The 12,289-nt window shown below is 40.3% G+C and overlaps 1 protein-coding gene across 1 annotated transcript in view; it reads left to right on the top strand.

The window, feature by feature from the left end:
• The first annotated feature begins 490 nt into the window (after positions 1-490).
• The window catches only part of LOC138637790 (serine-rich adhesin for platelets-like), a 65,192-nt gene continuing 53,393 nt past the window's right edge, over positions 491-12,289 (top strand). Inside the window, exon 1 of the mRNA XM_069726713.1 lies at positions 491-626. Coding sequence (XP_069582814.1) covers positions 572-626 — 55 coding nt within the window. The 5' untranslated portion in view covers positions 491-571. The remainder of the gene's footprint in view (positions 627-12,289) is intronic.

Below are 12,289 nucleotides of genomic sequence, written 5' to 3'. Positions count from 1 at the left end.
AATTTCAGAAGCCATTATGCTATTCACATTTCATGTATCGCACATTTCCTTGCTTTAGTACAGTTGAGTGCAGCCATTGATCTATTCCCCAAAGAACTGTCTGACCTGATTCTGAGTGCCCCACGACGCATTTTTGGCGTCACGAACAGGATGGACCAACCCAGTAAACCTGGGTCTCCTGCGAATATCATGGGCTGGGTTACCAATCAATGCGAAAACCATACCCGCCCACTATAAAGACTTGAATGAGAAAGGACTTATATATAATGCATATATAAATGGCAGTATATATTTTCTGCTTTCCTTTTCATGTTGTCCTATATCACTAAAATAATCCATCGAAGCAGACTAGTCAAGTAACCAGAAGTGGATTTGTTAATAATTGAAAAAAATGCCAATGATGAGATAAAAGGCTGCAAAGTTCTAGGTGTGGATGTACAATAAATAAGATTACCTGTTCCCCTCCCCTTATAGAAGGCAGTGTGGCGTGGACAGTCACATACACCTGTTCTTCTGACTGGACAAACATTTCTTCACCATGCTCTGACAGTAAAAGAAGATCAAGCCAAAGATGGGCAAACTAGCTACTTGGATTTATTTGATCTTCTGTGTCATATATTTAGGTGGTAAGTGTTTTTATTAGCTATGTATTTACAGTTATTACCTGGCACTTCTTAGATACACTAGGTGTATTATCTCAGGACTGTACCCAATGTAGATTTGTTTAATGCGATTGTCATAGATTCTTGAGATAGGATTAAGAGCTGCTCTGGTACTTTTTATCTTTTTTTTCAAGGTTATTTTAGTTACAATTTTAATTTTCAATATTTAGTTCCTGCTACAGTAAATTCATTCTCCAATATACTGTGAGTAACAGTATAAACTCATCTCTCTCACCCACAAAGCTCTCCACAGTTCTGCACCGCCTTATATCTCCTCCCTCATCTCCGTCTATCACCCTACACGTGCCCTCCATTCAACAAATGACCTAAGACTAGCATCCCCCATAATCCGAACCTTGCACCTCCATCTCCAAGACTTCTCTCGTGCTGCACCAGCTCTCTGGAATGCACTTCCCCAGACGATCAGACTGATACCTAGCCCCGACCTATTCAAGAGCGCTTTAAAAACCCATCTCTTCAAACAAGCCTACCACATCAACTACTCAGTAAACTAACTTTGCCCTGTTCCCTCCTTCCAAATATGATTCTGAATCTGCACCCTACTATTCATCTGTCTCCACACCCTCCATGCACATGATAACTGCACTTGATACTTGACTATTGCACTTAAACACACGGGCTGATGACCGGATCATGCAGCTTTATATGAAAATTCCTATTTATTATAATTGCCAGACCTGAAATAACAAGAACTTTTCACCTATTGTGTCCCCCTATTTCCTTGTAAATTATAAGCTTGAGAACAGTGACCTCTAATGTCACTGTTTAAATTGTCTCAACTTGCACTGAATTTATTGTCTGTACATGTCCCCGCTGCATGCACGGTGGCGCAGTGGTTAGCACTGCAGCCTTGCAGCGCTGGGTTCCTGGGTTCTAGTCCCACCCAGGACAACATCTGCAAAGAGTTTGTATGTTCTCCCCGTGTTTGCGTGGGTTTCCTCCGGGTTCTCTGGTTTCCTCCCACATTCCAAAGACATACTGATAGGGATTCTAGATTGTGAGCCCCATCGGGGATGGCAATGATAATGTGTGCAAAACTGTAAAGCGCTGCGGAATATGTTAGCACCATATAAAAATAAAGATTATTATTATTATTAATTGTAAAGTGCTGTGGAATATGTTGGCGCTATATATATCTAAAAAAATTATTATTATTATTATTACTGTATGTTGGCTAAACCCAGGCAGAATCATTTCTTCAGGGGTTTCATAGCAGTTTTCTTTATTTAATGGAATTCTTCATAAATGATACCTAGCTGTGTATCTTTCCCTCTAGAAGAGGTTAGCTGTTGGTACAGAGAGAGGTGGTGTTTTCTAGACTATGGATATAGGAACAAAGGGCCAAAAACATTATTGCATTTGTGCCTAGTTTCTTTTGTGTTTTCACCTGCTTTATATTTGTCTCACATTCTTCATTAAATTAATACTTTTTTTTATATCTACTGTATATTTTTACATGTGTTCATCTGTGTTTTTTTTATATTCATCGCTGTGGGCATGGTTTGGGCTTTCTATAGGTTTTTGGCTAATTCATTAATTACTAACAGCAGTGATCCGATGTATAATTAAAATGTAATGTTTCATAGATAATTTTAAAACTACAGCTAAACCAACAAATAGACATCTAAACAGACACAAAACATGTATATACAGTGCAAAAGTGAAGGGTCATGAATACAAGGGCATTTCTGTTTCCCTGTCATACCTTAAGAATGTCTACCATCCTGACAAGGACATTATCCAAGTGTGGTCTATGACCCTATACAAACACTTCCAACACATTTCATCATCCAGTGATGGTAGACTGCTCAGGGGTGATTGGTGTATATGTAGACCAAAAATAGATTAAAACACAATGTCCCAAGTTAAAGTTACTCAGGAATGTTTCCAAAGGGACAATTTAAAGGGTTTCTTGCTCAGTAAGTGCCCTTGTTTTCTGACAGAGTGATGTCAGAGATGTATCTTTTTAATTTAGGCTGCTTTCACACTAGCGTTGGCACGGGGCCATCGCTATGCATTGGTCCGACGTGCCGACGCGCGTTGTGAAAATAATGCCCGACGTGGGCAGCGGAAGCACTCTTACAACGCTTCCGCTGCCCCATTGTAAGGGCCGGGGAGGAGGGGGTGGAGTTTTGGCCGCGCATGCGCAGTCGAAAATGGCGGACACGACATACAAAAAACCGTTACATGTAACTTTTTTTGCGCTGACGGTCCGCCAAAACACGACGCAACCGTCGCAATGCGTCGCTAATGTTAGTCTATAGGGAAAAAACGCATCCTGCAGACAACTTTGCAGTATGCTTTTTTTCTCCTAAATGACGCATTGCGACGTACAGCCAACAACGCTAGTGTGAAAGTAGCCTTACATGCTGCACAGGACTGTTAGCAAACAAGGGTACTTGCTATGCAAGTAACCCTCTAAATTGTCCCATTCGTAAACATTTCTAGGTAACCTTAACTTGAAACCCAGTGTTTTTAATCTATTTTTGGTCTACATATACACCCATCTCCCCTGACGAGTTCTCCATCACTGGAGGCTGAAACGCATTGGAAGGGTTGGTGTAGGGACATTACTAGCGGGATAGACCACACTTGGATACTATCCTTGTCAAGACGGGAGACATGCTCAATGCACAACAGGGAAACTATGGCACCCTTTATTCATACCCCCTCCAGTATATTAGGTAGCCTCTTCAGAAGTCTACAAGTGGTGAGATTGTGCCATTTCTATTATTGCACTGGCTCACTTTTGCACTTTAAATACATGTTTTGCGTCTGTTGAGATGGCTATTTATTGGTTTAGCTGTAGTTTTAAAAGTACTGTCTATTAAAAGTTACTTTTTAATTATAAATCGGATCCCTGCTGATTTACCTTGATTGCATTATTGTGCCCCTTTTGGGTTATTGCTGTTTCTTAAAAAATGAATTGCAACTTTTTAAAAACTCGCTGAGTTTTTACTCAAATGTACTCCAGGTCCCAGCTTCCACCTCCCACTGGAGTGATTTTCTGTATGTCTGAAATTTTTGCTCATGTTCAACAACATTTAAATGGAACATGCAACTTTTTGTGCTAAAAAATGTTCAAAACAATTTGAAGAGAAAAAAGCATATTTTTATTGGCCACAAAACTCTTGAACTACATGATTGTACCCAAGAAAAGTCAATGAATACCATAAGACAAAAAGAAAAAAGAAAAGTGACTTCCAGAAAAATTAAAATGATGAATTGGGCCCATAATTCATTAACGTAAATCTGAGCGTTGAAGTTAAGGATGCACATTTTAGTCCCAGTGCAGGCCGTGGTATTTGAAAATGGATTAGATGTGACTTGATCCTTTATTAGTAATTGCCAAAGAGCCATTTTTTGCCACATTGCTAAAAATCACTTCAATTTATTTCTATTTTTGGGAAACTTGGATAGTGAGCTGCATGGCCACCAGCGCACCTTGCAAATGGGCATCAGCCAAACTACTGAGTGGGAAAAAATAGGAGCCAAATGTGGTTTCTCTGCGCTGCTGTTCGGCAATGAAGATCCACATGGAAATATAATAATAAAGGATTTTTTATTTCAGGTTTTTCAGTCAATGCGTTTCAAAGTAATTCCAGACTTCTTCCTCAGGTCACAAACATATACTGTTTGTGTTCTGAGGAAGAATTGTGGAATGACTTTGAAATGCGTTGACTGAAAAACCTGAAATAATTTTTTTTTAATTATTATTCTTCCATATGGATCTTCATTGCATATCAGCAGCGCGGATAAACCACATTTCGCTCCTTTCATTTCCCTCTTTCCTTGTTTCAAAGGGAAAAAAAACTCCAAGTAAATGTGGCGCTAAGCACCTACCGATTTTTAGAATGCATCCACTTCAAGTGAAAAATGTTAGTAAAAATTCATTTATTTTTTCAGAATAAAAAAATAAAATATATTTGTAAAATATTTTTAAAAAACAGTACAACGCGTTTCGGCTGCTATTTTTACAGTGCAGCCTTCATCAGGTAGCAAAAAAACAAACAAACAATACAATAAGCACTATAAAATTATTTTACTAATTACCTCTTTCCTTGTTGGAAGACCCGTGGATCTGCAGCAGCTGGTTTCATGACAAATCATAGTTCTGTCACTGCAGCGCCAAAACATGCAAACATGAAACACGAAAATTGAACTGCATGACTGCACTAGAAATATGAAAAATGAGAGCGTTTAGCGCATAAAAATGGCCAATTTTATGTGTACCTGGTAGCCACTTTACGGCATCTCTCTTATACCAGGTCCTACACTTGCCTTTCTTCAGTATAAGGCCACGTTCACAATATCAGTATTTGGTCAGTATTTTACATCAGTATTTGTGAGCCAAAACCAGGAATGGGTGATAAATACAGAAGTGGTGATGTGTTTCTATTATACTTTTCCTCTAATTGTTCCACTCCTGGTTTTGGCTTACAAATACTGATGTAAAATACTGACCAAATACTGCTAGTGTGACGGCAGCCTAAGAGAGATGCCGTAAAGTGGCTACCAGGTACACATAAAATTGGCCACTTTTATGCGCTAAACGCTCTCATTTTTCATATTTCTAGTGCAGTAATGCAGTTCAATTTTCGTGTTTCATGTTTGCATGTTTTAGCGCTGCAGTGTGCTGCCTTATTTACTTGACTATATACGAGTTGGCGACTCTAGGTTCTGCACCTGTTCACACTTAGTCTATGTTTGGATGTGACGGTCAGTTTTTTGAAATCATAGTTCTGTGTCACATAACCTTATCAGGTTAGCATAATTTTAATTTACATAATTGTTATTCTCAGATAAGACACTATTTGCACTTTTTTTTTTTGCTTCTAGCTTCTACTTAAACCACTTAGTGGCACATGTGCCTAGTTAGACAGAAAATCTTTGCAGCAATGGAATCCTTCTATAAAGAAAGATATCCGTATACGGGAATTAATTGAAATTTTAACAATGTGCCCTAAAAGGATATGACAAAATTGTATTTTTTAAGATAAATCTGACAAATCTCAAGTTAGGTCTTGTAAGGAAAGTTCTATAAAACATATAATTATAACTCTGAAGAACACATTTCTTTTTATCAGAAATTGCAGTTTCAGATGTGAACTTATCCAAATGGAGTAAATATTCTGTAAATGTTCTGACTGGTGTGAATAAGCCATTGACGTTAACACTTATACAATTGATGCGTAAAATGAATGCATGTAAGAGAAACAGCAAAATATAATTAAAGAAAAGCTCAGTGCAATAAAACTTCAGATTTATTATCAGCAATTAAAGCAGTTGAAAGCACTGCATCCAGTATAGTCAGCTTGCATGAAGGGAATAGTTGACCTACACGTTTCTGCCTATACAGTGCCTTAAAAAAGTATTCATACCCTGTGAACCTTTCTACATTTTTTCATGTTATACCCACAAATTTAAATGTATTTTATTGGGATTTTATGTGATATACCAACACAAAGTAGCAAGTAATTATGCAAAGTAAATTATACATGGTTTTCAATTTTTTTTAAATACAAATCTGAAAATTGTGATTGTGCTTATGTATTCAGCCCATGAATCAATAGTTTGTACGATCATCTTTCACTGCAATTACTGCTGCAAATCTTTTGAGGTATGCCTCTAGTAGCTTTTCAAATCTAGAGACTGAAATTTTTGACAATTCTTCTTTGCAAAATAGCACTAGTTCAGTGAGATTGGATGAATAGGATCTGTGAACAGTAATTTTCATGTCTTTCATATTTTCAATGGAATTTATATCTGGACTGTGACTGGGCAATTCAAACACATGAATATGCTTTGAGTTAAACCATTCCATTGTAGCTTTGGCAGTATGTGTAAGGTTGTTCTCCTTCTGGAAGGTGAACCTAAGCCTTAGTCTCAAGTCTTTTGCCATCTTTAATAGGTTTTCCTCCAAGACTGCCCTGAATTTATCTCTATCCACCTTTACATCAACTCTAACCAGCTTCCCTATCCCTGCTTAAGAAAACCATCCCCACAACATAATGCTGCCACTACCATGATTGTCAGTGGGGATGGTGTTTTCAGGGTAATGTACAGTTCTAGTTATTTGCACACATAGTGTTTTGCATTTAAATCAAAATGTTCTACTTTGGTGTAATCTGTCCAGAGCACCTTCTACAACATCAAATGTATGTGACAATTTTATGTGTTTATATGTATAATATCTTTAAATATAGAAATTTTAAAAATACTGAAGTTCTTTTATGTAAAAAACAAAAATTGTTCATCCAAAGAATTATTCCTGACCAGGGGACAATGAGAGGGGCACGGAAAATAACAAAGAGAAAGGGCTAAGATCACCATAATACTGGTCTATCTTGCCCCTATCTTGCCGAGGAGGTTGTCACCCTAAGATCACAAATGACACCCACGCTCAACGCAGACTAGGCCCTAATATGCCATATAAAAAAAGGGGAACCCAACCGCAAAATACTATACTTATAAAGGCAAGTCACAATCAATCAATACCAGAAAAATGTATGCAATAATTAACTATTGATTAATTTATTTTGCTCTTTATGTTACTCATTTTTAGATTCAATTATAATAGGTAAGATTTAGTTTTGTAATGGTTTTCATAAAGCTGTGATATCACCTGTAGTTTCAGTAGTGACATCTACTGGCTGAAAAGGGTTTTAACTAGTGATGAGCGAATATACTCGTTACTCGAGATTTCTCGAGCACGCTCGGGTGTCCTCCGAGTATTTTTTAGTGCTCGGAGATTTAGTTTTCTTCGCCGCAGCTGAATGATTTACATCTGTTAGCCAGCATAAGTACATGTGGGGATTCCCTAGCAACCAGGCAACCCCCACATGTACTTATGCTGGCTAACAGATGTAAATCATTCAGCTGCGGCAATAAAAACTAAATCTCCGAGCACTAAAAAATACTCGGAGGACACCCGAGCGTGCTCGAGAAATCTCAAGTAACGAGTATATTCGCTCATCACTAGTTTTAACACTAAAGAAGCAAGGCATATAGACAGTGTGACATTAGATAACATAGATTGTTAGTGCTAAAGGGAGCCTGTCACCAGGAAAAATTCTATTAACCTGCAGATATGGAGTTAATAGCGCTATTATCCTGCACCCGGCACTGACTAAGGGTACCGTCACACTATACGATTTACCTACGATCACGACCAGCGATACGACCTGGCCGTGATCGTAGGTAAATCGTAGTGTGGTCACTGGGGAGCTGTCACACAGACAGCTCTCCAGCGACCAACGATGCCGAAGTCCCCGGGTAACCAGGGTAAACATCGGGTTACTATACTAAGCGCAGGACCGCGCTTAGTAACCCGATGTTTACCCTGGTTACCAGCGTAAAAAAAAACAAACAGCACATACTTACATTCCGGTATCTGTCCCTTGCCGTCTGCTTCCCGCACTCAGTGACTGCCGGCCGTAAAGTGAAAGCACAGCACAGCGGTGACGTCACCGCTGTGCTCTGCTTTCACTTTACGGCCGGCAGTCAGTGAGTGCGGGAAGCAGACAGCAAGGGACCTGACGGACACCGGAATGTAAATATGTGCTGTTTTTTTTTTTTACATTTACGCTAGTAACCAGGGTAAACATCGGGTTACTAAGCGCGGCCCTGCGCTTAGGAACCCAATGTTTACCCTGGTTACAAGCGAACGCATCGCTAGATCGCATCGCTAGATCGGTGTCACACACACCGATCTAGCGATGACAGCGGGAGATCCAGCGACGAAAGAAAGTTCCATACGATCTGCTACGACGTACGATTCTCAGCAGGATCCCTGATCGCTGCTGCGTGTCAGACACAGCGATATCGTAACGATATCGCTGGAACGTCACGAATCGTACCGTCGTAGCGATCGAAATGGCACTGTGTGGCGGTACTCTAAGAGAGCAAGTCAGTCAGGGCCGCTCTGTATACTCACTCCGGCCTGTGTTGTAACACCCCTCCCTCCCCCCGTGACTGAAACCTGAATGTTGCCCTGCTGAGAATAAAGTCAATTTTCTCCCCACATTGTTCTGCTAAATGCGGCTGCTGGGCAGGTTATTAGAGCTATTAACCTGGAGGGTTAACCCCATATCTGCAGGAAATTAGCATTTTTTCTGGTGACGGGTTCCTTTAAAAAATAGGAAGATTTTCGTATTTTCAAGTGAAATAGCAACTTTTGTTTTCCAAAAGACTTAAACAATATTTAAAGCATATGATCGGTATTAACCCCTTTACCCCCAAGGGTGGTTTGCACGTCAATGACCAGGCAACTTTTTACAATTCTGACCACTGTCCCTTTATGAGGTTATAACTCTGGAACGCTTCAACGGATCCTGGTGATTCTGACATTGTTTTCTCGTGACATATTGTACTTCATGACAGTGGTAAAATTTCTTTGATAGTACCTGCATTTATTTGTGAAAAAAAACGGAAATTTGGCGAAAATTTTGAAAATTTCACAATTTTCAAACTTTGAATTTTTATGCAATTAAATCACAGAGATATGTCACACAAAATACTTAATAAGTAACATTTCCCACATGTCTACTTTACATCAGCATAATTATGGAACCAAAATTTTTTTTTGTTAGGGAGTTATAAGGGTTAAAAGTTGACCAGCAATTTCTCATTTTTACAACACCATTTTTTTTTAGGGACCACATCTCATTTGAAGTCATTTTGAGGGGTCTATATGATAGAAAATACCCAAGTGTGACACCATTCCAAAAACTGCACCCCTCAAGGTGCTCAAAACCACATTCATGAAGTTTATTTACCCTTCAGGTGTTTAATAGGAATTTTTGAAATGTTTAAATAAAAATGAACATTTAACTTTTTTTCACAAAAAATTTACTTCAGCTCCAATTTGTTTTATTTTACCAAGGGTAACAGGAGAAAATGGACCCCAAAAGTTGTTGTACAATTTGTCCTGAGTACGCCGATACCCCATATGTGGGGGTAAACCACTGTTTGGGCGCATGACAGAGCTTGGAAGCGAAGGAGAGCAATTTGACTTTTCAATGCAAAATTGACAGGAATTGAGATGGGACCCCATGTTGGTTTGGAGAGCCACTGATGTGCCTAAACATTGAAACCCCCCACAAGTGACACCATTTTGGAAAGTAGACCCCCTAAGGAACTTATCTAGAGGTGTGGTGAGCACTTTGACCCACCAAGTGCTTCACAGAAGTTTATAATGCAGAACCGTAAAAATAAAAAATCATATTTTTTCACAAAAATTATATTTTTGCCCCCAATTTTTTATTTTCCGAAGGGTAAGAGAAGAAATTGGACCCCATAAGTTGTTGTCCAATTTGTTCTGAGTACGCTGATACCCCATATGTGGCGGTAAACCACTGTTTGGGCGCATGGGAGAGCTCGGAAGGGAAGGAGCGCCGTTTGACTTTTCAATGCAAAATTGACAGGAATTGAGATGGGACGCCATGTTGCGTTTGGAGAGCCACTGATGTGCCTAAACATTGAAACCCCCCACAAGTGACACCATTTTGGAAAGTAGACCCCATAAGGAACTTATCTAGAGGTGTGGTGAGCACTTTGACCCACCAAGTGCTTCACAGAAGTTTATAATGCAGAACCGTAAAAATAAAAAATTATATTTTTTCACAAAAATTATATTTTTGCCCCCAATTTTTTATTTTTCCAAGGGTAAGAGAAGAAATTGGACCCCATAAGTTGTTGTACAATTTGTCCTGAGTACGCTGATACCCCATATGTGGGGGTAAACCACTGTTTGGGCACATGGTAGAGCTCGGAAGGGAAGGAGCACCGTTTGACTTTTCATGCCAAAATTGGCAGGAATTGAGATGGGACGCCATGTTGCATTTGGGGAGCCATTGATGAGCCTAAACATTGAAACCCCCCACACGTGACACCATTTTGGAAAGTAGACCCCCTAAGGAACTTATCTGGATGTGTGGTGAGCACTTTGACCGACCAAGGGCTTCACAGAAGTTTATAATGCAGAGCCATAAAAATAAAACAAAATTTTTTTCCCACAAAAATTATTTTTTAGCCCCCAGTTTTGTATTTTCCCTAGGGTAACAGGAGAAATTGGACCCCAAAAGTTGTTTTCCAATTTGTCCTGAGTACGCTGATACCCCATATGTGGGGGGGAACCACCGATTGGGCGCATGGGAGGGCTCGGAAGGGAAAGAGCGCCATTTGGAATGCAGACTTAGATGGAATGGTCTGCAGGCGTCACAATGCGTTTGCAGAGCCCCTAATGTACCTAAACAGTAGAAACCCCCCACAAGTGACACCATTTTGGAAAGTAGACCCCCTAAGGAACTCATCAAGATGTCTTGTGAGAGCTTTGAACCCCCAAGTATTTCACTACAGTTTATAACGCAGAGCCGTGCAAATAAAAAATATTTTTTTTCCACAAAAATTATATTTTAGCCCCCAGTTTTGTATTTTTCCAAGGGTAGCAGGAGAAATTGGACCCTAAATGTTGTTGTCCAATTTGTCCTGAGTACGCTGATACCCGATATGTGGGGGGGAACCACCGTTTGGGCGCATGGGAGGGCTCGGAAGGGAAGGAGCATCATTTGGAATGCAGACTTAGATGGATTGGTCTGCAGGCGTCACATTGCGTTTGCAGAGCCCCTAATGCACCTAAACAGTAGAAACCCCCCACAAGTGACCCCATATTGGAAACTAGACCCCTCAATGAACTTATCTAGATGTGTTGTGAGAACTTTGAACCCCCAAGTGTTTCACTACAGTTTATAACACAGAGCCGTGAAAATAAAAAATCTTTTTGTTTTCCCACAAAAATTATTTTTTAGCCCCCAGTTTTGTATTTTCCCAAGGGTAACAGGAGAAATTGGACCCCAAAAGTTGTTGTCCTATTTATCCTGAGTACGCTGATACCCCATATGTTGGGGTAAACCCCTGTTTGGGCACACGGGAGAGCTCGGAAGGGAAGGAGCACTGTTTTACTTTTTCAACGCAGAATTGGCTGGAATTGAGATCGGACGCCATGTCGTGTTTGGAGAGCCCCTAATATGCCTAAACAGTGGAAACCCCCCAATTATAACTGAAACCCTAATCCAAACACACCCCTAACCCTAATTCCAACGGTAACCCTAACCACACCTCTAACCCTGACACACCGCTAACCCTAATCCCAACCCTATTACCAACTGTAAATGTAATCTAAACCCTAACTGTAACTTTAGCCCCAACCCTAACTGTAGCCCCAACCCTAACCCTAACCCTAGCCCTAACTCTAGCCCTAACCCTAACCCTAACCCTAGCCCTAACCCTAATCCTAGCCCTAACTCTAGCCCTAACCCTGACCCTAACCCTAGCCCTAATCCTAACCCTAACCCTAACCCTAATCCTAACCCTAGCCCTAACCCTAGCCCTAATCCTTACCCTAACCCTAACCCTAGACCTAACCTTAGCCCTAGCCCTAACCCTAGCCCTAATCCTAGCCCTAATTCTAGCCCTAACCCTAGCCCTAACCCTAATCCTAACCCTAACCCTAGCCCTAACCCTAGCCCTAACCCTAGCCCTAATCCTAGCCCTAACCCTAGCCCTAACCCTAGCCCTAACCCTAGCCCTAATCCTAACCCTAATCC

The sequence above is a fragment of the Ranitomeya imitator genome, chromosome 5 (assembly GCF_032444005.1).
Source record: "Ranitomeya imitator isolate aRanImi1 chromosome 5, aRanImi1.pri, whole genome shotgun sequence".
Classification (NCBI taxonomy): Eukaryota; Metazoa; Chordata; class Amphibia; order Anura; family Dendrobatidae; genus Ranitomeya; species Ranitomeya imitator.
This window is presented reverse-complemented; position numbering and strand designations above follow the sequence as displayed.